Source organism: Pseudophryne corroboree, chromosome 5 (genome assembly GCF_028390025.1).
Source record: "Pseudophryne corroboree isolate aPseCor3 chromosome 5, aPseCor3.hap2, whole genome shotgun sequence".
In the NCBI taxonomy this organism is placed as follows: domain Eukaryota; kingdom Metazoa; phylum Chordata; class Amphibia; order Anura; family Myobatrachidae; genus Pseudophryne; species Pseudophryne corroboree.
The window spans coordinates 589,665,942-589,693,070 of NC_086448.1; the positions used below are offsets into that span (position 1 = coordinate 589,665,942).

A 27,129-nucleotide genomic window follows, 5' to 3' on the forward strand; every position below is an offset into this window, starting at 1 on the left:
TGTCGATACACTCGGCGATGCAAGTACTAGACCTCATGATGTCGGCTTTCGACATGGTAGAGTATGCTCAATTTCATTCCCGCCCTCTACAGAGGTAAATCCTTTCCAAGTGGGTTGGCCTGCCTCACCGGATCAGGTCTCAAATGATATCCTTGAATCCAGAGGTCCGTCTGTCACTGAGCTGGTGGCTGCAGGACCAACAGTTGAGCACGGGTTGTCCCTTCTGGATCCCCAACTGGGTCCTCCTAATGACAGATGCCAGTCTGCAGGGTTGCGGCGCATCGTTGGAGCAACACTCTCTTCAGGGTCGGTGGACCAGGGAGGATTATCTCATCCCGATAAATATTCTGGAATTGCGGTCAGTGTTCAATGCACTGAAACTTGCCCTGCCTCTGGTACAAAACAGGCCTGTTCAATTACAGTCAGACAACGCCACCATGGTGGCATACATAAATCATCAAGGCGGCACTCGAAGCCGCAAGGCAATGATGGAAGTGTCAAAAATCCTTCAATGGATGGAACGCCATCTGCCAGCCATATCGGCATTGTTCATTCTGGGAGTCATCAAGTGGGAAGCGGACTTCCTCAGTCGTCAGGACGTACACGCCGGAGAGTAGATTCTTCATCCGGAAGTCTTTCAACTCCTAGTGGACAAGTTGGGCCTACCAGATGTAGACCTGATGGCGTCTCGACACAATCACAAGGTTCCGGTCTTCGGAGCAAGGACAGTGGATCCCCAAGCAGCGTTCGTGGATGCACTGGCAATTCCATGGAACTTTCGGCTGATATACGTGTTCCCTCCAGTGTCACTCCTGCCCAGGGTACAACGGAAGTTCAAGCAAGAAGGATGAATATTGCTTCTAGTCGCTCCGGCTTGGCCCAGACGGCATTGATTCTCACACCTGCAGGGTCTCTCAATAGAGCGGCCTCTTCTACATCCTCAACGCCCAGACCTCCTCATTCAGGGCCCTTGTGTCTACCCGTACCTGGCCAGACTGGCTTTGACGGTGTGGTTCTTGAAGCTTCAGTCCTGAGGGCCAAAGGATTCTTTGAGGCGGTCATTCAAACTATGTTGAAAGCCCGTAAACCGGCTTCAGCTCAGATTTATTATAGGGTCTGGAATTCTTATTTCATCTGGTGTGCTAATAAGAATTACGATGCATACAAGTTCAGCACTGCCAGACTTTTGGCTTTTCTGCAACAAGGCCTGGACTTAGGCCTTCGTTTGGCCTCCCTCAAGGTTCATATATCTGCCTTGTCAGTGTGGTTTCAGAGAAAAATTACGTCTCTTCCTGACGTTCATACTTTCACTCAGGGTGTTTTACGGATTCACCCTCCCTGTGTCCCTCCTCTGGCTCCATGGTATCTGTCTGTTATCTTAAAAGCCCTACAAGAGTCTCCATTTGAACCTCTTGAGTCTGTGGACCTTAAATGCCTTATGCTTAAGGTCGTGTTTCTGCTGGCTATTGCCTCTGCTAGGAGGGTGTCGGACTTAGGCGCTTTGTCCTGTCGTCCACCCTTTCTGATTTTTCACCGTGACCGGGCTGTTCTTCGAACTCGCCCTGGTTATACACCTAAGATGGTGTCATCTTTCCACTTTAACCAAGAGATTGTGTTTCCAGCCTTTATCTCTCCTGGTTTGTCCTCCAAAGAGCGGTCTTTGGATGTGGTACGGGCTCTCCGTATAGATGTGGAGAGGACTGCCTCCATCAGGACGTCAGACTCTCTTTTTGTCCTTTTTGGTTTTCACAAACATGGCTGGCGAACGAATAAGCAGACCTTGGCCAGATGGATTAGAATGGTGATTGTACAAGCTTATGCGCAGGCTGGACTCCCAGCTCCTGCTGCTATCAAGGCCCATTCTACTCAGTTTGTTAGACCTTCTTGGGTGGCCTGCCGTTGCGCATTTGCTGAACAGTTGTGCAAGGCGGCTACGTGGTCCTCAGTGAACACGTTCATCAGGTTCTATGCCTTTGATACTTCCACCTCCCAGGATGCTTCCTTTGGACGCCGGGTTCTTGTGCCCGCTACAGTGTGTCCACTCCAATGAGGAACTGCTTTAGGACATCCCCGATGTTATTCCCTGTGGAATACCAGTGTACCCCGCTGCAGAAAAGGAGATTTATGGTAAGATTTACCATTGTTAAATCTCTTTCTGCGAGGTACACTGGATTCCACAGGGCGCCCACCCTGACACACTTAGCTTCTTTGGGTTCGTATGGCATTAGCCGCAGGTACCTTCACCTGTCATGAGAATGTGATTCTATGGGGGCGATTCAAATGTTTGAAAAGTCGGTTGGGTGTCTTTTTTTCCCCCCGGTCTTTTATATAGGAAAAAACAGACTCCCAACTGACTTTTCAAACATTTGAATCTCCCCCTATGTGTCTAACATCTACCGTCTCTATTTTACCTGCTACTGCACTGGACTGGTTAACGAAACTGAGCTCCAGTGCTTGGAGGCGGGGCTATAGAGGAGGCGGTGCAGTGCATCCTGGGAGCAGTCAAAGCTTTAGCCTGTTGGTGCCCCGGATCAAGATTCAACTCTACACCCCGGTGTTATTCCCTGTGGAATCCAGTGTACCTCGCAGAAAGAGATTTAACAATGATGACTCTTACCATAAATCTCATTTTTTGAATGTAATGGGCACCTGGGGGTATTCTCAGTGGGATGCAGTCAAAATACTGCCAGTCAGGATACCGACAGTCAAAAGACAGATAGCAGGATCCCGACGGCCAGAGTCCCATTACATCCTGGAATTAAGTACCAGAGTTGTGGTTAGAGTTAGGCAGTAGGGAGGAGGGTTAGGCTGCGGGGCTGGGGGAGATCAGTATAAAATATAATAAGGGACCGCTTGTAGGAACTATGTAATATAGCAACGCAATATCTGTAAAAAAGGTTTTGTTAAATACAAATGTTTAAAGCTCTTTAATAGAGTAGTTGATGCAGAGTCTGTAGGAAATGGTTAGGGGTCCGATGTTGCTGACGGCGCTAGCCGCACTTTGGATGACAGCAGGAAAAAGAGTGAACTAAGCTTTCCCTATCACTATCTACCTCTGATGCTTGTATAGTATGCTTCCTCTACCGCTGGCTGGTTCTTCCAGGTGTCCGTGTGTTCACTGCCCATCGGCGTTGTGCAGTGATGTCACTGTAAGCTGTCCGGTACTCGGCTCTCTCCAAATGCGTTTCAGGCTAGAGCCCTGTTTCTGAGGTCTTTTTATACTGTAAGTGAAATTTTATTAATTCACTTAAAAATTTTTATAAAAAGTTCCTCACAAAAACAAGAAATAGCAAAAGCCGGGATTCCATAGATGCAATTTTTTGTAACATAGCAGCTATGGAATCCCGGATTTTACTATTTATTGTTTTTGTGAGGAACTTGTTAAATTTTAATGATTAAAGGTGCTGCGCTCGGCCCTTTCTGCTGTCTGCAAATGTCTCGTGTGAAAGTGGAAATGAAGGGGGTAATTCCAAGTTGATCGTAGCAGGATTTTTTTTAGCAGTTGGGCAAAATCATGTGCACTGCAGGGGAGGCAGATATAACATGTGCAGAAAGAGTTAGTTTGGGTGGGTTATTTTATGTCTGTGCAGGGTAAATACTGGCTGCTTTATTTTTACACTGCAAATTAGATTGCAGATTGAACACACCACACCCAAATCTAACTCTCTGCACATGTTAAATCTGCCTCCCCTGCAGTGCACATGGTTTTGCCCAACTGCTAAAAAAAAATCCTGCTGCGATCAACTTGGAATTACCCCCGAAATGCGTTATAATGCAATGTAAAAAACCTATCACAAAAACCGATCACAATAAGTATATTTCAAAACTTTACTGGTAAAATAGACAAAAGATATCAATAAGCTGATACTGCTACAAAAGTGATATGAGCGGGATATCGAACAGTCAATTGGTGTTTTATAACCACATATTGAAATAATGAAAATGTCCTGCAATGCGTAGTATCTAACTCCTGGTCAATACTGTTGTTAGGAACAATGCCTGACCCTAACTGTGGTGGAGTCCGGGTGGTCAATTACAGTTGAGACTAACTTTACTATATTCTGTGAGTTTCTGTGTATTCCGATCCTCAATGCTGGTGTAAAGCAGGGAGGGATCGGATTGTATGTCACTTTAACAAATTTTAAAGTGATTGTAGTCACAGTTTGTGTAGTTAACACTGTAAAGGTGTGTGATGTATTTGTCTAAGAGAGGCAAGGGTGAGAAGGATACACTCTCCACAGCAGCACAAACACTCATGTCATGTTTGTCTTGCAAAGCTGGGTTAACCTCTCAGGATCTGGTTCAAAATGAATTATGTGCAAATTGCTTTAGCTTTCACCAAAGCCTCTTGAATAATCCAAGGCAGGCACAGGTTCAGGTTGAACCACAATGGGCTACTTTTGCACAATGGGCTACTTTTGCACAGACATTATCCAGTATAGCTGAGCTGATAATGCCAGCTCCTATACCAGGGATAGGTTACCCATTTAACCCTTACACGCAACATTCCACCTGGGGGTTATCACATCCAGTACAGGATTCGGCAGTCTCTCAACAGAAACAGGCTGAAAGGCCAGTGGTAAGTAAATCACATAGACATGAAACAACATCTTCACAGTCTACACATGTTTCAGATGAGGACTCGTTGGAGGATGAGGACACATTGCACTCCAGGTCTGCATACAGAGACGAGGAAGAAGGCCTCAGCTCAGTGGACATTCCTGGGCTAATTATTGCCAAGCAAGCCATTCTATCCCTAGAGGAGGCATTAGAGCCTTTGTTAAAATCTAAGGCACCTGTGTTTAAACATCCCAAAATAGTTAGGACTGAGTTTCCCGGGTTAGAACAGCTGATGAAAATTATGCAAGAGGCCTGGGTTACACCCAGTAAGAAGTTTAGAATTCCAAGGAAATAGAATTCCCATTATCCTCTTCCGGCTGGGGACTGTTTAAAAATGGAGGTGGCTCCCAAAGTAGATATGCATGTCATCTGATTGGTGTGAAAATCTACATTACATCTGCCTTCAACATCATTACATGATGTCAAGGATAGGAAAATAGATTGTTTTCTTAAAACCTTTTTCTCCTTTTCTGGGGCAATCACAAGACCAGCCATGGCTTCAGCTTGGATAGCAAAAGCAGTGGCAGCCTGGGCTGATGCATTGGAGGATGACCTTTCAATGGCATCTAGAGAGCAAAAAGCCCATATTGCACATATTAAACAGACAGCTATTTTTATGGAAGAAGCAGCCCTGGATATGGGTACAATTGCCTCTCAGGCATCAGCCTCAGCAGTAGCAGCTCGCAGAGCGGTTTGGCTACGTACATGGAAATCTATTATTTTTGGTAAACAGTATTGTGGAGTCAGAAGCAGACTTCAAGTGAAGTTTCCTTCCCCACATAAATCCAAGCCTAGATTTCCAGCTTTTTGGCCCTCGAGGAAAAGCAAAACGAAAGGGTTATGGCAAACAGTCTGAATCTGACAAGTCTGGTAAGACTGAAAAGTATTGGGCTACCAGAGGGCCGGCTTCCAAATCAGAAGATAAACCATCAGCCTGATGGTGCGGGCCTCTACCTGGGGGACCCCAGGGTGGGAGGCCGACTTCTTCAGTCTGCACAGATCTGGCAGCAGTCTACCACAGATTCCTGGGTGCAAGAAGCAGTATCTCACGGTTATGCATTTGCTTTCTAGAAACACCCTCCTCAAAGGTTTTTTTGTACCAGCCCGTCTTCAGTGGAAACGAAAGGCCAGGGCTTTGCAAGAGGCAGTTCAAAAGTTGCTTCAGTCTGGAGTGATAATTCCAGGTCCTCATGCACAACGAGGACAAGGTTTATATGCCAAATGGTTTCTAATTCAGAAGCCAAATGGGCCGTTCTGACCCATACTCAATCTCAAAGGGCTGAACAAGTACATTTTGTTGCCTCGGTTTCATATGGAGACTTTACGTTCCATTATTTTGGCCATGGAGCCGGAAAATTTTATGGTATCCCTGGATATCCAAGATGCTTACCTTCATGTTCCTACAGCACTGTCCCATCAGTGCTATCTCAGGTTTGCTATTCTCCAGCAACATTTTCAGTTTCAGGCCTTACCATTTGGACTGGCCACAGCTCCCAGAGTGTTCACCAAAATTATGGTGGTAATGGCATCTTATCTCCATCAGCAGGGGATAAGGATTTTTCCATACCTCGATGACTTATTAATTCTGGCACAATCTCAGAAATTGCTTCAGTGTTATCTGTAGCAGACAATAGCTTGTTTGCAGAGACACGGTTGGCTCATAAATTGGGCAAAGTCGTCCCTGGTTCCGTCACAACAGATGACTCACTTGGGGGCTTTGTTGGATTAGAGTAATTTTACCTCTGATCAAAATATCCAAAAATATCCAAAATTCAGTCAAGGATTCAGGAGCTGCTACACAGTCAGTGTATCCATTCATGCAGCAGTGTGTGTGATGGAGTTGATGGTGTCGACACTTGACATGGTGTAGTATGCTCAGTTCCACTTGAGGCCTCTGCAACATCTGATCCTTTCCAAATTGAATGGTTGTCATCAGGCAATAAAAACGCAGACTATGGTCCTACCTCTGGAAGTAAGGAGGTCATTAGCCTGGTGGCTGCAGACATCCCATCTGGACAAAGGGAGACCCTTTTGGATATCAGATTGGGAAATTCTGACAACGGATGCTAGCCTTCAGAGCTTGGGAGCAGTGTCAGGAAGGAGTTGCTTCCAGGGTCAGTGGACCAAATAAGAGAGTCGCCTGCCAATAAATATATTGGAACTTCGGGTCATGTATATGGCACTTATTCAGGCAAAGGACATCCTCCAGGGTAAAACCAGTCCAAAACCGCTCGGACAATGCAACAGCACTAGCGTACCTCAACCATCAGGGAGGTATGTCACATATTAAAGTTGGCAGAACTTCATCATCCAGCCTTGTCCGCAGTGTTCATTTCGGGAATCCTAAACTGGGAAGCGGATTTTCTCAGTCGACATACCATTCATGCAAACGAATGGGGTTTACACCCCAAGGTCTTCCTGGTAAACAAGTGGGGGTTACCGGAGATAGATCTCATGGCGTCCCGTCAGAACAACAAAGTTCCCTCATACGGGTCAAGAGTGAAGGATCCCAAAGCGATCTTTGTGGATGCCCTGTCAGTGAGATTGGACTTTCGCGTGACCTGTGTGTTTCGACCCTGACGCACCTGATTTGAGAATCTTTTCACTTACAGATGGAGCCTCCGTTATTCATGCTCTTTGTGTGACTAGGCGCGCACTCCTGGGCGCACCTAGTCACTGTGAGCATCTCCATCTGGACAGGCGCGTGCGCCCGGACGGAGACTCTCCCCGTTCACTTTAATTGAGAGCGTCTCCGTCTGTGCCCGGACGGAGATGCTCTGAATGGGAAGTGGCTCGTGCACTCCCGGCGTGACTAGGCGGACTGATCGCCTAGTCACGCCGGGAGTGTACGCCTGCGACTAGGCAGGGTTAGATAAAGAAGGCTCCATCTGTACTAACCTCTTCCTTCTTGTATGGAAGGGTGTGCATGTGTGTTGTTCTTGCCTGATTAGGGCTCTCTATGATGCTCTTGCCTTGAGCTTTGGAAAACAACTGAATTGCCTGAGCCAGGAGATGGGGATATAGGGACAGGCGCGTTGCATTCTGGGAGGCTGAAAGCTTTGATCGTTTGGTGCCAATCCGCTGTTGCTACCTCATATTTCAATGTTATCCTGTTGATCCTGTGGACTTAGGAGAAATAGAGTTATCAACGGTAAGTCTACCATAACAAATATTTTTTTACTGCATCTTTCTGTATCAGGCACTAGCCTTCTTCTGTACAGCCTGGGGCTGATTTTCACTATAGTATGGAACCCACTGCTGACATAAGGGCTGGATATGGCTTTTGGTAATGGTGCATGCTACCTATTTTTTATTATTTAGTTAATTTTATTACACAGTGGTACATATGAAGTTACATGCATTTTTCTGCTTTTCAGCCACGAGCAGTTTTTTCTTCTATTCATTTCACTGATTGCAGCTAATAGTTATTTTACTCTTGAAGCGAAGTGCACATGTACTCTGTTCTTTTTTTTTTTTTTTTTGTCCATCTTACATGTGCAGAACAATCCAGTTCACAGTGGCAGGTTGACTTAAAACACCTAATAACATAAAGTTTAGGTGGAATTTTCTGTACTTTAAAATGTGAAAACTATGTATTTACTTTTTTACTGTAAGTCTTTAAGGGTCTTTTGAAGCAGTACTTTCCTGTTCATACTGTAGCACTGCACCTGTTCTAGATAATGTAATATGCAACTGTAGGTCTGATTACTTTTCTGAGGCCTGTTTTTGTCATGTAGCTTACTTTATAGATTCTTGCGCTGAAAAGTTGAAATATATTCATGCACAGCTGACGCTCGAATCCCTACGAACAGGAAAGTCTACACAGAGAAAAAAGGTATTTGTGCATTGTACCATAGGAATAACTGATAATTAGTATTCCCCAATAACAAATTTCAATTTTGAGGTGTTGCATTGGGTACAGATTGGGCACAGAATAGAGTCAGTGAGGATGCCGCCAGTCAGAATACCGGTAGCCCTCCGCAGCCTAACCCTAACACTCCCCAGCATGCTTACATTCAGGATGCTGACTGTCGAGATTCTAGCACCAATCTTATGACTGCCGGCATCATTCCTGTCGGGATGCCAAGTACAGCTGCTTGTTCATTTTCATACATGCTGCTAGAATATCTGATCATTTTATATTAGGGAAAACCACCAACCAACGTGTCTGAGTGCAAGCTGTCTCTTATGACATAGTCATGTATATAAGAGGTAGAGAAGATGTCTAGGTATCAATGCCACAACACACTATCCAGGCTAAATATGCTATAATACACAGGTAGCACTTCATGGGGGGGGGGGGGGGATATAATAAGGTGTGAGAATCAGAAAGTGAGAGATTTTGGGAGAAATTGCCTGTTTTATTTTTTAAGTGGGAATCATTTACATGGCAAAACCAGGTTGACTTTGCCATGTAAATGATTGCCACTTAAAAAAAAAACAGGAGAACTCTCACAAAATCTCCAAAGACGGATCACAGAGAGAGAGGGGTATATTCAACTGAAGTCGGATCCATTCCGACATTCATTTGTCGGAATGGATCCGACCTGGGCTATTCAATGGACATCTCAAGTCGACTTTTAAAAAAGTTGAATTGAGACGCGGGAGGGGAGACGGGGGAGAGCAGCGCTACAGCAGCGGCTGCTGTAGTGCTGCTCTCCCTCGTCTGCCCGCGGCTCTCCTTCATCCCCCCCCCAGTCCCTGCTCTCACAGCCGCCGATCCATCCCCCCTGTCACAGCCGCCGCTCCCCGTCCCCCCTCTCACAGCCGCTGCCGCTCCCCGTCTCCTCCTCTCGCACAGCCGCTGCTCACGGCAGCGTCCACCCGGCTCCAGCAAGCGAGGTCTCGCTTGCTGGAGCCGGGTGGACGCTGCTGTAAGCGACGGCTGTGACATCCTCCAGCACTGCTTTCCCCATCCCCGCCTTGGTTCTCCCTTTCTCCAGCGCTGCTCTCCCCATCTCACTCGACTTTGGTTTTGGCCCCATTTTCGACACAAGCACGTGGATCGGCAGCTATTCCGCCGATCCACATGCTTTTCGACAAGTCGAAAAATTTGGGGTTATATTGAATAGGTCAAATCACGATTCGACCTTAAAAAGTTGAAAACTGACGTCTTTTCGACAGACGGCAGTTTTCGACTTCAATTGAATATACCCTATAGTGTCCACATTGAAAGTCGGGATTGTCTTCACACAAATTGATCTTCAGACGTTAAACAGGGAATAAAGTAGTAAATTGTCTTTAATACCAGCAGGTTAAGAGACTGGATTAATGTGGAGAAATGTAATGTATATATCAGGGCTGAAAACATGTTCTCCATTAATCCTGTCTATAGCAAAATACTAAAGTACCAGCCAGTCAGCTCCTAACTGCCATGTTACAGGCTGTGTTTGAAAAATGACAGGAGCTGGGGGTGTGGCCTAGCCATGTAGTGGGGGAGACGTGTCCCTCCTCTGGTCCCGCACCAGACCCGCTAAAAGTACTATTTTAGGCCTTTTTGGGGAGCTATACTCCCCCTGCCGCTGCACCCACCTGTTTCCATCACTCCCCCGGTGCCTTCCCGGGCAGCGCTGTGGAGCCGGGGTTCACACTAGGTGAGCCCGTGGGTTGCGGCCTGCCCGTCCTCCTAACCAGGGACCTGGATTTCGGCCTGGCACCCGCAGTGGACGATCGTAGAGGGGGAGACCGCACCACCAGGGACGCCTGCCTCTCGCTGAAGCCGCCGCTCCTACGGACATCGGAAGATGAGGAGACCGCACCGCCGGGACGCCTGCCGCTCGCCGCAGCCACGGCTCCTGCACCTCCTCCCGGCATCTGTCCTGTGCTTGAGGTGGGTCTCTGCTCCGGCTCCCTGCACTGCGGCGGCCATCTTAAAGCTCCCTTCCCTGCATGGGGCCGCATCCGTTTAGCCTGACCTCCCTGCCCGCTTCACCTGGCCTCCACACCTGCTTAGCCTGACAACGGCACACAGTGCCCCCCTGCACCTATATTTACTGCTGGGGATATTTAGGCTGCTGAAGTGCACCCCCTCGGCGCAGCTGCCCTTTGAGCCCCTCACCTTTGGCAGTCACTGGGTGCTTTCTGGACTGCCCCGCTGTCCCTGCTGGCATGTTGGTCACTGTGGACCTGGGTCCCCATAACACCTGGCCCACTGGAACTTTGGGAGCAGCATTAACTGGATGGCAAGGCATATAGGTTATATTAATGGTAACCTCTGGGCTGGAATTAATGTTGGAGCTCCCTCCTGTGGCTCTTTTAGCTCACTGCATTGTCATTGCACCTTCATCGTCTTAGCTACCTATACAATCTGGCCCTGGGGCTCCTCGCGGCTGCGATGGTCTCCGGATGAATAATATCCCATGGTCGGCCTGACCGCCCCATAACTCACCTGTGTCATTTCCCGCTCTCTACTCCTCCGCTCCTTCCCCCTCAGAATTACAACTTTACTGGAGAAGATAAACCTCTCCCTTGCCTGTATTATGTCACAAAGGAACAAGAAGTCTTCTCAGGCCTCCGCAATCTTCTTCAGCAGCAAGGCTAAGGGCCCCCAGAGCATGGCGCACCTCCCGGAGTCTCCATTGTCCCCACTTTCTTCGGAGATGGGTATTGACCCTCAAATGCAGGCAGTGATGTTTGGCCTTTTGGACGGCGCGTGAACAGCCTTTAAACAAGAACTGTCCAAAGCTGTTGCAGACTTCAAAATGGAGATTGCCTATCTTGGAAATCGCACGGATGCTCTGGAGATGAAGACAGACGACTTATGTCGCTCGCAACAGCGTCTAGACCACGAACTCTCGAGGCTCCATGCTGAAGTTGAGACACTGAAGGAACACCAAGAGGACCAAGAGAATCGATCCCGTCGCAATAACCTGCGCATACTTAATGTGGCGGAATCAGTCCAGAGTTCTACGTTGCCCTCCTTCTTGAAAGACCTCTTCCAGCATCTGGTCCCAGACTTGTCTGATGACGACTGCCTCTTCTATAGGGCACACAGGGCCCTACGGGCCAAACCCTCAACGTCGCTGCCCCCTCGGGACATCATAGCCCATCTCCATTATTACCGCTCGAAGGAAAAAATAATTGCTGCCGTCTGGGATTCCTCTGATATAGCCTTCCAGGGCATGCAATTGCAGATCTACCAAGACCTGGCGCCCTCGACCATTCAGAAACGACGGGACCTCCAACCTATTACTAGAATTTTGCGCCAACGCCAGATTTGAAATCGTTGGGGATTCCCCTTTCAGTTGCAGCTTTCTTTTAACTGCACCAACCATGCATTCAAGAGCCTGGCACAAGGGCAGGAACTGCTTCGCAAACTTGATCTTCTACCGGAATAGTCGCCCTCATCTGTCGACCCGTCTGCTTCGCCAAAGTCTCAAAGGCCCCGTCCGCCTCAGCCGGAATGGTCGAGAGTGTCTCGTCATAGTGGTGAAGATGATGCTCCCCCCTGATTGCCTGCCCTCTTTTCTTCTATAGGTTTCACTGTGCCATTGCATCAGTTTGCTGGAGGTCCCCCATGGACTGGACTGCCTGTCCCTAGTTCTCTGGACCCCCTTTGTCCCTTTATATATGTTAATTTGATATTATGCTCTTAATGCTCTGTTCCCAATGTAAACAGTTTCTTTGCGTACTGCGGGTCCCTCGCGGTGCTGGTTGACCTGGTCCCTGCTCCGTGGACCCCCTTAGTTTATTTCAGGCACTTTCTATGTTAGTTCTTTAGATGTTCCATTTGTTATGTCTCCTAAAGTACATTCTGCCCTCAGGTTTATGGTCACAAGATGACCGGTCGTTTTGCGGTTTGGTCCGATGATGCTCAACCAACTGTATGGACCATATACTGTTGCTGTATTATTCCCTTTGATGTTCCCCTTCCCCCTCCTTCCTTCCCAAATTCTCCTCCCCCTCCCCCTTTTTTTTTCTCTCCTCTCCCCGTCCCTCCCTTCCTGACACAAGTTTTATCTTTGTGATGTATGATTTCTTTGGCCTAGACCACTCGGTTCTCGGTCAGGCCGCTCAGCCTGATATGGTTGTTCGTCCCACTACCCCCATACTCCCTGCTTTAATTACGTTATCGACTATATTTTTCCTTTGTTTGTCGGTCCTGTTACGGGCCCCATCGCTACAGGATTCCTGCCCGAATGGGCTTTCTTTCCTCTCTTCTTGCTTTTCTTTACTTTCCTTCTGTGGCCTCTTTTTCCTTTTCCCTTTTCTCCCCTTGTCCTTGTGGTGGGTTGTGGGTATCCACTCCACTTGCCTTTATTTTTTTATGGGTTGTTGGGACCCGGGAGGCCTCTGTTTTTTTACCCCCTTTTCTATGGCTCTCAATGAGATGTTGTTACCCAGGTCACCATGCCCCTAAAGATATTATCCGTTAATGTAAATGGCCTTAACTCCCCCCAAAAACGGACGGTGATTTTGGGCGCCTGTAGACGTGAGAAAGCTGACGTAGTTTTTCTTCAAGAAACCCACCTTACGAGCTCCGTCACGCAACTCCGCGGTAGGCAATTTACACAAACTTTCTTTGCTTTGGCGGATTGTAAATAACGGGGGGTAGCAATTTTAATTAATCGTCACATTCCGTTTACACTTAGCAAAACTGTGGCGGATCCAGACGGTCGGTACTTGATGGTTATTGGTACCCTCCATTCTGAAGTCCTGACACTTATTTCGGTATATGCTCTTAACCGGGATCAACCTCAGTACTTCCACTCCCTTTTCCGTCACATTGGCAAGGTTGCACAGGGCCACATTGTATTGGGTGGGGACTTTAACACTGTTCTTGACCCTATCTTAGATAGGACTGGTCCCCCTCTTGCCTCTAGAGCTTCGCGCACGCTTGCAGCCTCTCTTAAGTTTCATGATCTACGAGACTCGTGGCGTCTCTGCCACTCTGTGGCCAGAGACTATACCCACTACTCAGCCCCGCATCGGCACTACACCCAGATCGATATGTTACACATTTCGTCCTCCATTGCCTCTAGAATTACTGATGCGGGAATAACCCCTTTCACTTGGACTGACCATTCCGGCGTTTATGTTCTCTTGGATCTATACCACTGCACCCACGCTGTTCGCAAATGGCAATTCGATGAATCCTTGCTGTTTAACCCGTCAGTCTCAACAGACATACAAATGGCGATAGAACAATATTTTACTGAAAATACCACGCCTGATGTCTCTGCTAGTATAATTTGGGAGGCTCATAAGGCCACCTTGAGGGGTGTCCTTATGGCACGGACCACTTCGCTCCGCAAGAAGGCGACGCAGGAGATACACTCGTTAGAATCTCGAATAGCTACCCTAACCACCCAGCATAAACAAAATTCCTGCTCCGCTTTACTTGCGCAAATCACTAATTTACAAGGCCAACTGAACGCACTTTTGTCCCGTCGTGTGGCTCTCATTTTGCGAAAGTTAAATCAGAAATTTTACGACAAGACTGACAAATCAGATTCCCTGCTGGCGAATAAATTGCGACATAAACGGGCGAATGGCGCAATCGACAAACTGTATTCCCGGACTCTGGGTGAACTTACGTACGACCCTAAACTAATGGTTGAAGAATTTAGAGATTACTATAGCTCTCTGTATAACCTGCCGACCCCGGCACATTCCCCTTCCCTCGATCCGGAAAGGTTACATTCTTACCTGTCCTCGATCCCCCTACCAAGCACCTCCGCAGCCCAATTAGACACACTGAATCAGGATATCTCAGTAGAGGAGACGTTGACAGCCATGAAATCCATACGGTCCTCAGCCGCCCCAGGCCCTGACGGTTTCACGGCACACTATTATAAACACTTTGCCAAAGTATTAGCCCCTCACCTTACCGCCCTCTTTAACCAGATTTTGTGGGGCGCATCCTTTGCTCCGGCAACTACTCAAGCTGATATTGTGGTGATCCCTAAACCTGACAGAGACCCCACCCAGTGCGGCAATTACAGGCCCATCTCATTGCTCAATGTCGATTTGAAAATTTATGCTAAAATTTTAGTCTTGCGATTGGCCCCTCTCCTCTCTGTACTGGTACATCCCGATCAGGTAGGATTTATCCCAGGCCGACAGGCCTCCGATAACACCAGAAGGGCCATTGATATTATCCATTCCATCCATCAACAAAAGTCCTCTTCCCTGTTACTAGCCCTGGACGCGGAGAAGGCGTTTGATCGCATTTCGTGGCCTTTCGCTTTCTCTGTTCTCCAACGCATGGACTTTTCGGGTAAATTTTATGATGGTGTCTCGGCATTGTATCGCAACTCTTCCACGCGGGTCTCTGTCAATGGGGTCACATCTTCATGTTTTGAGATACTTAATGGTACCAGACAAGGGTGTCTGCTCTCGCCCTTGATTTTCGCTCTCGTCATGGAGCCTTTAGCGGCCAGGGTTCGTCTTAACTCGGATATTACAGGGATTCATGTTGGCCACAAGGAACATAAAATTGCACTATATGTTGACGATGTATTAGTTTCTCTCTCAAACCCGACATCGTCACTCTCTCCTCTCCTCTCTGAGATTGACCTCTACTCACAACACTCGGGATATAAGATTAACGCCACTAAAACAGAAGTACTCGACTTTTACATTACTCCTGCGTCTAGGTCACATCTTGAATCAATATTCACGTTTTCCTGGCATAACCGAAAACTCAAATACCTCGGTATTTACTTAACCCACAGACACCATCAACTGTTTCAAGTGAACTTTCCACGTCTTTTGGATCGGATTCGCTCGGATATCCAAACTTGGTCCTCCTATCTCATTTCATGGATTGGACGGGCCAATTCTGTAAAGATGAATATTCTTCTGAGACTTATTTATCTTTTCCAGACGCTCCCGATCTATGTCCCTCCCTATGTCTTTAAATTCCTGCAGCATCACACTTCCCTTTTTTTTTGCGCCAGTAAACACCCTAGAATTAAACTTTCGCTGTTACAACGGTCTTCCTGGGGTGGAGGCTTAGGTATACCCAATTTTAAATACTATTACCATGCAGCTCAGATGGCATCCTGTGTTCAGTGGTGTGGCTCGGGGGCGGACATGGTATGGATAGCTATCGAAGCTGGCGAGTCGGGACTCTCCACACTTTCTTCTCTTTTGTGGCTCCCGAGAGCTGCCCGCCCTCGTGCCACCTCATCTCACCCAGTAGTGGCCCGTTCTATATACATTTGGGACCTTGTTGTGAGGAAACATCATTTGGCCCCTAACCCATCCCCCCTCATACCCCTGTTCCATAATCCTGTCTTCCCTCCGGGAATGATTAAATCTGCTTTCTAACTTTGGAAACAGGAAAACGTTGCCTTTCTTAACAACATTACCTCTAGTGCACCCTTTCCTACGTTTAGCCAAATTCAGACACAATACTCTCTCCCCCATAGTGAATTTTTTTGCTACCTCCAAATTAGACACTTTCATTCCGGGGATCATACCACTCTCTCTTCCAGGCCTCTCACCACTCTTGAAAATATATGTATGCGACGCTCTTCTACGAAAGGTCTTATATCAGATTTCTATGCTTTGCTACTGCAGGGCCCTGCTACTCCCAGAGATCACAGAGAATTGGCCTGGGAGAGGGATCTGGGTGTCACTTTGGATGAGGAGGAGTGGGGTGAAATATGGAGTAATGCGTCCTCTAGCTCTATCTGTGTTAGGATTAAGGAGAATGTGTATAAACTGTTATATCGTTGGTACTACGTACCCTCTCGTTTGAAGGCGATGTACCCTGATGTTACAGATGGCTGCTGGAGGGGTTGCGCTTCTAAGGGGACGTACATGCATATTTGGTGGACCTGCCCGAAACTCGTACCTTTATGGAAGGAAGTAGTCCGACTTCTTTCGCTCCTATTCTCTACCCCAATCCCCATGGACCCTAAATACTTTCTACTGCCTCTAGACCTCCCGACTTTAACTAAACATCAGAATACGTTATTACGTCATGTGGCTACTGCCACGACATGTCAAATTGCAAAGGCCTGGAGGTTGCCCTCCCCACCATCCCTACAATCCGTTATCGCTTATATTTGGTACGTTTATAAGATGAAATATATGACCAGTGTCATTAGACAATCCCCCAGGGCGTTCGATAAGGTCTGGGCACCCTGCTCATTTCTCAAAATGCCCCCTCCCCATTCTGTAGCTAATTATGCTACGCACCCTTATTTTTGTGTTGGTTGCCCGGACCCCGCCACTCGGACCCCCCCCCCCCCCTCCTCTTCTATCTATTTCCCCTTTTGCCCTCAATTTTGTCCCTTCCTGTGTTTGTTCTCCCTGCTCTCTCACTCCCCTAGGCTGGTTGGCCACACCGTAGACCTAGAGGACTCCTTCTTCTCTTGTTCTATTTCTGTCGTCTCACTTAAAAACAAAAAAAGTTTTACTCATTTGATTGTCATATTATTGCTTTGTTGTGTTCCATGTTGTATTATGTTGTTTCTCTATGCTATTGAAACACAGTGGCATTGTGTATTACTGTAAATCGACCAATAAAACTTTCTGGGAAAAAAAAAGAAAAATGACAGGAGCTAATTGGTTGGTAGTTTATCACCGTGCAATGTACCACTCTCCAAGGCTTGATAAATCTGGGCCATAGTAAGGAACCCAGCTACTGCTCTGTACTCTTGTAGCATTTCTAAAGCAGAGTGAAGGGCTTCCTTAGAGTTATGGAAATAAAATAAAATGTCACCTACTGAGAACCATACTGTACAGTATATCAGTATTTCCAATACAGATCCCTTTCCGTGATGCCTGGCGCGAGTTATCGGCTATGTTTCGTGCAACTCTACTGTCGTCGGGCATATTTTTTTGACAAAAATGCATCTTCGTTCCAGCGCAATGTGATTAGGATGCACAAAGAGACTTTGCTGATTAAGTTGATGTGACCCTTGTTTGTTGTGTGTGACTGAGCCTGTATAAGGAGCACAGCAGAACTTGTATTGGGAAAAAAAGCTGCGGCTGCTACATTGTAGCACATTGTATACAGATTCAGAGACTCAGTCACACACATATACAAGTGTCATATCAAATGAATCAGTACTTTTTCATGCGACCCAGCTTCTTCAAGTTGTGACTAAGGCGCAACTGCAGCAGTAATGTATGAAGACACATCTGTATCCTTAAATTTATAGGGGCATATATAATAGAGTCCGAGTTTGCCGGAGGTGCGAGATGACAAGCCGATCAAGGATGTTTTTTTAAACCGGGCATCATTTACAAGGCATTGTTTTGCCTTGTAAATGTTTTCCGCTTTAAAAAATGTCCGAGATCGAACCGACATTCCACACCTCCGGCAAACTCGGACCCTATTATATATGCCCCATAATGAGAATTTGAAAAATACTTTTACTAATTTCTCCTAGCAAATAAATCTCCATGCAGACATGTGGTTATTATCCTGTCTTGCCTGGATTAAGGGTAACATTTCTTGATATTTAATGATCGTCTCTTCCCTTATTTTTTTTTTTATTTTTTTTATCAAGCTGCTGTGTAGTTGAAGGAAAAATATGCTCCTTACAGTGGATCTGGAAGATTTTGGTGTCTTCTGATCATTGCTTCCATTTGGCTCCAGCCCCCTTTTTAACATACAACTTCTGACTTGTTTTATATTGTGTCTTTCTGCTGTAATTTACAGATGTCTCTTATGCTGAGTGCACAGTGCCTGCCACATTTAAAATGCATTCTGTCATTCCCTGAGTTGTCCCATTGGGCATGCAGCACGACCAACAGGACGACCCAGTAAGGACTCAATCGCTGATATACACTGAGAGATGTGTCCGATATATCATCTGATTAATCGGCTAGTGTATACTCCGCTTTCTGGGAGTACCTGTTAGGTACCTGCACGTGATCCTGTTTCTACAGCATAAACCACAACAATCATTCAATCCAATTATTCTTTATTTTACTGTTATAAATGTATAGAGACAAATGTGTGACCAAATTAATCAATATTTAATCTCTGGCATAGTAGTTTATTTTCCCTAAACTAGCAACCTATGACCTATTACTACAAAATAGATTTTTGCATATACTGTAAACTGCGGAAAAAGAACTTGTGAAGATTAAATTACTAGATTAGCAATTACTGTATTGATTTGTCTTTGTTCTCTTAATGAATCCTATGTATTTACTTTCCATTTTAGGAAGATAATCTCTTCAAGCAGTTAAAAGTTACTCTGCATCTTCTGAGAAACTGTATTTATAAAAATGAAGAGTGCAAAGTAAGTTTTGGTGTCACATAATAAATATAAATGGTGTTATACTGTATGATCCGTATGTATTATTTAGCAATATAAATTCTCATTAGTTAAAGCACATCTGTGAATTAAACTAAATAAACTCAATTTAATTTTGTGCAATGTTAATAGCACCGGACAGTAGGTCCCACAGCTATGCAATTGTCCCCATTGCTAGTCGAGAGATGCCAGTTCTTGCACTTTAAAATAAGCATTTAGTTACAAGAACCAGCATTCTCCAACTTAAGTGCCTGCCACGATGCTGTTTACAGAAAACAGCATTGTGGCACTAGTTACAGTAAGTCAGATTTCTGCTCACACCCCTCCTTATCTTCTAGTCAGGCATAACAGCGCAATCAATTGAATAGCTTCGGGACCTCCTTCTAGGCGCTATTGACATGGCATAGAATTGAATGGAGCCCATTTATCTATATCTATGTGCAGTGGCGGAATTAGCGAGCGGTGGGCCCAGGTGCAACAAAATGCTTTGCCCCCCCCCCCACCCCCCCTCATCCCATCCAAGTCCACCCCCTCACCCCTGGAGAGGATCTGATGAGGGGGACCTGCTCAGGGCCAGAGAAATGGATACCTAGCAGTAGTGCCGTAACTAGACATTTTAGCACTGTGTGCAAGAAACGGCATCGGAGCCCCACCCCTGCATGCAAAACAGGGGCAGTGTGCGCCGTAGGCGCGTGCAAAAATACATAGGGGTGTGGCTTAGTGGGGAAGGGGTGTGGCCACAAAATAATACCAGTTCATAAACGGTGCACAGTAGTCTCCATATTTCAATGAGCTTCACAGCGGCGGAAGACAGCCTATAGTGAAACAGAGGGACAGCAGCAGCAGCGCCTCAACCAATAAAACAGCGCTGCTGCGGCTACCTCCTCCACCTCCCTCCTCCTTCTTCCCCCCGTGGCAACTGCGCTCCTCTCCTGTCTCCTGCGGGCGGCTGTGTGCTGCGGGCAGCGGTTGCCCGCAGCACACAGCGGCATGTAATGAGTCAGTTTGACTCATTACATGCTTTGGGCCCCTGGACAGCGGTGAGCCCCAGTGCAACGCACTGGTTGCACTGGCGGTAGTACCGCCTCTGTCTATGTGTGTATATAATGTACAGTATGTTTGTGTGAAGTATATAAATTGCTCATATCACAGATGTGCTGTAACTTATTAGAATATATATTTGAAATAATGGCCTACTTTCCTAGAACATCCGGGGACTTCCCACAGACTTCTGGAAGAGTCATTCTCCTACTGTACATCCTTTCTACTTGTTAGTGAAATGGGTGTGACAGGGTGTGATGACTTCATTGGGGTTTCACCCACTCTGTGCTTTGCTGCGATCTGCATATTCTATGGTGCAACAATGATGACATGATTTATGTTGCCTTGTCGTCGTCCCCCAGCATGGCCACTCGCATCTCCCCTCCATGAACTCAGGGGAGATAATGATGTTTGCAAGTATGCTGTTTGATCTTCACTGCAAATTAGACTAATGAGAGCAAAAATCTGGTTAGTTATTAAAGAGAACAGCGTGTTCATGATATATTCATCATGCTAATAAGCTTTACTGTATGATTCATGTGGTTTTCTGGTTTATTCCCTTTATTTATTAGATGATCTTAGTCGTAGTTTAAACACTTTCATTAATGTGCCTTTCACTGTATGCTAACAGCACTACTGTACATGGGTGATTCTCTGTGATGCACAGGACAGCTACACAAATTCAAGCAACATACTTCTCCAAAATACTAAGATTTTAGTGGGTCTTAGGTTATAGGGTAAGGCATTGCTAGTAAGCAAGTACGTGTTCATATAACAGCAATTTCTTAACACACCAGTTTAAAAGAAAAAAAATTAAAAGCGTGTGATGCACTGGACTTTATGTTCCCTTTCTGGAGAATCACCCATATACAACTGTATGGGTCTGGGACTCACGGTTGACACCACTTTGGTCGACACACCTTAGGTCGACGTGGACATAATGTCAACATGAGTTTTTGTATGTTTTTTTGTGTTGTTTTCTTTGTAATGTGACCGGGAGACCCAATTGGTGCACTGTGTCCCCTCGCCATGCTTCGGGCAAGGTGCCTTGCTGCGCTCGGCACAGGTTACTATTCCCAATCGTTGTCCATGTGGATCGTAAAGTATGAAAAAGTAAAAAAATCTAATATTTTTTTAAACTCATGTCGACCTTGTTCATGTCGACATTTGTCCTTGTCGACATATTTCTGTGGTCGACCAATTGGTGTCCGGATACCCAGCTGTAGCACCCCTTCATGTGTAGTTTGAGTAAGCAAAACAGCAGTCATCCTACGGGAGAATTCAATTAGCTGCAATAATTTACTGCGTCTAATTGAATCCCCCAGTGGCTGAGTTTCCAAAACAAAACCCCTGATAAGTGCCCTGTTTCTCATGCTGAGATCGCAAAAAACACCCAAGTCCAGGAACTTATCGTGGCTGCTGTGTATTTTTTTCCGAAAACAGGACATTTTTTTGTATCGAAAAAAACTGACTTCAATTGAATTGCCCCAAAAAAGCATTGGGCAAAAAATTTGTGGTAAATACTTTATTTTTATTTTATTTTATTTATTTTTTGCACCAGAGGGCATAATTGAATTCCCCCCTAAATATAACATTGGAATGTTACAGGGTACAAAGATATTTATTTTGTTTAAAAAAAAAACTAGAAATGAAGAAACAATTGATACATTTAGGTACATGGCCATTTTGACTTATAATGAACAGTGCAGTAATGACCGTCAAAACTTTGCCTGAGAAAAAGAACAGATATGTCCTCATACACCTAGTCTTAATGCACCATGCAGCGTGAGATGCCCGGTGCAGGAGAGCCCAGCATAAGAGTAATGTAGTGTCTTTTTCTTTACATTTGCACCTTATTTGCACTGCAAAACACCACTAGTCTGTACCAGAGACGCCGGGCTGCCACTGTAACTGCACAGGAATGAATTTAAAAAATGTATAAAGTTACGGATGAAGCACAATGAAACGTAATGTGAAAAAAAGCAGCAGCCACTGCATCGTAGCACGTCTGTATACAGCTTCATGCACACAGATCTACAAGTATCACATATCAAACTAATCAGTGCTGTCTTGTAAAGCAGTTCTGTTGCATCTAGTTTTTTTAAGGGTGACTAAGATGCACAACCAAGCAAAAACGATGCTAGGCAAAAGCCAAGTCGCGTGGATCCTCGCATGCCTAGAAGGCCTGTTTGGTGCAAAAGTGGCAAGAGTGTATAAGGACACATCTGTATTTGTAGTTCTATAAAGGTTTGTAAAAAAAGAAAGCAATTCTGATTTGTATTAATCATCCACATAATTGCTTGGGAAAGTCTTTTCAATCGATGGGGCAGATGTATTAAGCCTGGAGACGGCATAAGTAAGTGAGAAACCAATTATAAGTGCAAGGTGATAAATACACCAGCCAATCAGCTCCTAACTGTTAATTTTCATATTGGAGCTGATTGATTGGTGCGTTTATCACCTTGCACTTATCACTAGTTTATCACTTCCTTATGCCATCTCCAGGTTAATACATCTGCGCCACTGTTTTTCATTTGAAACAATCTCCCATCTATATACAAGCCTGTCTGAAAAACTTTATTTCCTTTATACTCTCACATCTATCTCAGTCCTTGTCCCCATTTGAGCAGATCATTGTATAAAAGTAAACAAAATCTTAAATTAATACACCTTTTGTACCTGATGCTACAAGGGGATCATGCTGTGTTTCGCTACCACACCTGTATAATTATCATTAGGCTCCTGCAAAACATTTATTTGAAACCACTGTTCCCACAGGTAGCTTCTCTGTATTCTGTTTATTTGGCAATTCTGTAACAATGGCTGCTTATGTCAGATTACATGTACAACATCAAGTTAGCATTTTGCTAGTAAATGGAAATTGACTTTCCTCTAATGGTGGTCCTATGTTTTCAGATTGAATATGATGTGTTCTCTCATGGATATCATGTCTATTAGGCAGTTCTTTTCCATGTTATCTTCAGTACAGATGTGTCTTCATACACCCAGTCTCAATACGCCATGCAGCGTGAGATTTCTTGCATGAGTGAGCCGCTAGGTCCCCTGCAACTCTCCTAATGTCAGGTGTCTTTTTTTTTTTCTTTTTCTGAAAAGGCATATTATTTGCAACGCAGTGCTGGTACGTACAAGGAGACTGTACTGATTAATTTGACATATGACACTTTTATATTGTGAGTCTGTGTACAGAGTAGAACAGAACTTGTATTGGGAAAAAAGCTGAGGCTGCTACGTTGTAGCACTTCGTATACAGATTCAGAGGCTCAGTCGCACACAGATATGTATCATATATCAAATAATCAGTACAGTCTCTGTGTGCATCCTAGTCATATTGCCTTGCATATAAGATGCATTTTTGGCACAAAAGACATCCAACGCTTGAAGATGTTTGATGTGACTGCAGCAAAGGTACTGTATATGAGGACACATCTGTATGTTTTGAAATGTGTGTACTATATTATCCTTTCACTACCAAGTTGTTTGTACAAGGGGTGTGCAATAACTTCCAGATGCACAAAAAGTATTATATTTACAAACACCAGGTCCGGACTGTATGGCAGATGACCAAGCTCCTGGATGCATTCATAGGCCAGAAAATCCACCACTTTCCTGAACTTGTGGGCAAGTAAATAGTCATGTTGGAGAAGGGCACCACAAGCGCAGGTTCTTGGACAACACCTGGAAATGGCTTCCAGCACTTGCTGCAAGCATTGGTTGGTGTACCATTACTTAGTGATATTGCGCTGCTGCATGAGTAGTACAGTAGATATATGACCAGTCTTGGCCACAAAAGCAGCAACCATCTGCTTGGCCACGCTTTGTCTCACGTCAGAACTTCTGTGGTGGTGCACCTCCAACTGGGGTCCACAGGGCTGACTGTTGTTTGGTCCCTGGGTCGAAACTGTAGATTCAGGATTTATCACCAGCAGACCTGGCCAGCATGTTGCGGCACCAAGTCATCTGAACCTCTTTCTGCTCTCAAGTCTGCTGATGGGGAACCCAGCTTGAAGGAACCTCATATTGCACACACCTCGTATGCGCTTTCATTCAAAATTTCAAAAAGGCTTACCATTTTGACCATTTTCTAGACTGCTGCTGCCCTTGAGGGCACAACTGTCAGGTGCCCTTTGGGGAATGGAGGGGGGATTGTTACAGCTGCCCTGAAACCCTTTAGCTCTATTTTGCTAATGGAATAAAAATTACATGTAGCTCTACAGTAAAAAATCTGTACAACTGCTTCTCTTCACATTCCAGAAGCAGCACAGTTTTGGTGCAGTCAAAATGGGCAAGACAACTTCTGATGTGCAGCCACAGCAGCTCTTCCTTCGGGCCTCTCGAGACTCAGTGGGCCGTATGCAGACTCCATAGCTGATTCACACTTTGTTTAACATTGAAATAAAGAGAACAGTAAGATAAAGAGTGGTCACCAGTGAAGACATAGTAGAAGAAACACCTGAGGAAAGAGGGCATATAATAATTTGGGGGGATAATGAGTGAATAAATACAGTAAGACTAGAGAGAAGGTTAAATAAGCTGTGTAAAATTTTAACCAAAAGGACTGATGAAATGATGGCAGACATGAAGTAAAAGTGAAAACAACACAAAGAAGAGACCAGGAGTATTAAACAAGATTTGGGATGAGAGGACAGTTGGCAGAGGAATACATATTGGAAGTACTGTAAATCAAGTTTGCCTACTTACACTATTCTTGAGGCCAGTGATGGTGATTCAGTTTAGTATAGCTGTTTCATCATATGAGGTGGTGGCTATTAAATAATGAGGCTGCACTTGTAAAAAAATTAACCATACTGCATGAGTTATAAGGGAGTGGCAGATCATTGATCTTGGACTACACCAAAATGGTTCCCCTCCTACATAGATAAACACAGAAAATGTGGGAACATTTTTTTAAATTGTTTGAATTGACCATCGACTTAGCATTCGAATGATAGCAGAAATGGTAAACAACAACAAAGTAACTCTTAGGAAAGTTTTGCATGAAGCTCTTAAAATGACAAATGTTTGTGCTAAAATGCTTCCAAGGCTTCTCTCTGCTGAACAGAAAGAAAATTTAAATTGAATTTGTACATACATTTTGGAACATATTCAAGTGAATTCACATTTTTTTAGATATTACCTATGATGAAACATGGATTTTTCAGTATAATCCTGAGACAAAACACCAGTCCATGCAGTGAAAAACACCATCATCACCAAGAATGAAGAAAGCACATCAAAGCACATCCAAATTCAAAGCCATGTTAATTGTTCTCATTAATATCATGTGTTTTCTTTGATGTCAGGTTTTTTTTTTAGCAGACTGGGTACCAGAAGGCGCAACAGTGAATCAACATTATTAGAAAAATGTAAAAGAAACGTTGCGGGAAAGAATCAGAAGAAATAGGCCAGGGTTTTAGAAAAATGGTTTCACCCTCCATCAGGACAATGCACGCAGCTGTCTCTGTGAAGCAGTTTTTGGCCGAGAAACAGATTGCAGTGCTAGAACACACTCAATACTCACCAGAAAAAATGGCTAAACACACCCGATAATGCAAACTCGGGCAAACACAAATCTTAGTAAATTTACCCCGTGTTCTCCTTTTTGTGTTGTTTTCACTGTTCCTTTATGTCTGTCATTCTTTTAGATCTGTCCTTTTGGTTCATATTTTACACATCTTATTTTGTCTTATTTACTCTCTCATTATCCCTTCAATTTTGTACATGCCCTCTTCCCACATGTGTTTCTTCTGCTTTGTATTCACTGGTGACCCCTGGCGCACAATTTTTTTTCCATTATACTTACGCCTCATTAGCATTTCTCTTCTGTCCTGTCCTCACAGCGGGATGCAAACAATTTACATACAATCAAAATCACAGTAGTCAAAATCACGACAAGGTCAATAAATACCAACATTTAAAAACCGTCAAGGTCAAAATACCACCATTTAAAATGTCGGCAGGTCAAAAAGTCGACATGAGTTTTTCATGATTTTTTCATTGAAACCGACTTGTTCATACTTTACCATTCCAGTGGACCTGGAGGGGCAATAAAATTGTGTTAAACCGTGGTACACTTATACGGTGTCCATATCGACCTATGTCGATATACACACCAAAAACAAAATGAAAAACTCGTGTCGACCTTTTGACCTAATGATTGGAAAGGTTAGCGCACTGATTGGTGATTATAAGGATGAATGGAATAGGTGTTGATAATCTGGGTGAGATTTGTGAATACCTTACATGTGTGTGTGAATAATGATCAATCTGAGAGGATAAGTACCATATGCTTTATTCGTGTGTGCGGTGTCCAAGGCAGTATATAAGCTGTCCTTATATCAGCAACCTCTTATTTGTATTGTTAGTTCCTTAAAGTTGTTCGTTTACCTCTGTCAGGTGTGTCCTGCAGACTACCCTTTAACAGTATACCTTCCTATTGGTATACAAGATAGACCCCAGCTCAGGTGAATGTCCGGTGTCCCTGCGGGTCACCTTTACCATAGGAGTGGTGAGTGCCTATGTTCCCTCTGAGGCAGGGTGTCAGATGGTACTTGGCAGTGTATGATCAGTGCGGCGTCCCGCCTGTCATCAAGCCTCTGTGTGTAGCGCTGAGGTGTGGGATAGTTGGCTGTGTATCCTTACACTTACCGCCGGGGGCAGGTATTGTGGCTGCCGCCGGTGAGCCGCGTCTCTGCTTACCCCACCTCAGGCTGTCCGTCCTCTGTGTCCTCTGTCTCCTTCGCTACGTGCGCTGCCCAGCGGCCGCCGGTCTCCTCCGTCTCCTCCTTGTCTGTGTCCCGTCCTGCTGTTTCCGGGTTCGCGCGTCACGTTCAGTGTCACGTGAGCGCTCTGTTTGTGCACAGTTGAAAGTGCCGTATTCCCTTCTCCGGCCGGAGAGGGGAATCTGTGAATCTATGAGTGAGTGTGGTATCAATGAATCCCAACGCGTTTCAGCACGGATGCCTTTGTCTAGGGTTACATGCACATGTTCCTACAGCCATTATATAATACAATCGCTGTAGTGATAGGTCAATTTTGATTGTCCTTGATTGCCACCCTCCAATGTGATTGGAGGTGGTTCAGTCTCCACTTGTCAATCACTTCCATCATATCATCTGTGTATTTTGTGTTTCCTCTTATTACTACTACAGATCTTAGTTCTGAAAATGATTCCAATATCAGTGTTCATTATTGTTATTAGTGATGTATATTGTGCCCAGCACAA

The 27,129-nt window shown here is 45.1% G+C and overlaps 1 protein-coding gene across 3 annotated transcripts in view; it reads left to right on the top strand.

Moving 5' to 3' along the window:
• Positions 1-27,129, top strand: part of RTTN (rotatin) — a 660,131-nt gene that overhangs the window by 542,919 nt on the left and 90,083 nt on the right. For all 3 annotated transcript variants that reach the window (XM_063923387.1, XM_063923386.1, XM_063923388.1), the window contains exons 43-44: positions 8,358-8,455; positions 18,753-18,830. In XM_063923387.1, coding sequence (XP_063779457.1) covers positions 8,358-8,455; positions 18,753-18,830 — 176 coding nt within the window. The remainder of the gene's footprint in view (positions 1-8,357; positions 8,456-18,752; positions 18,831-27,129) is intronic.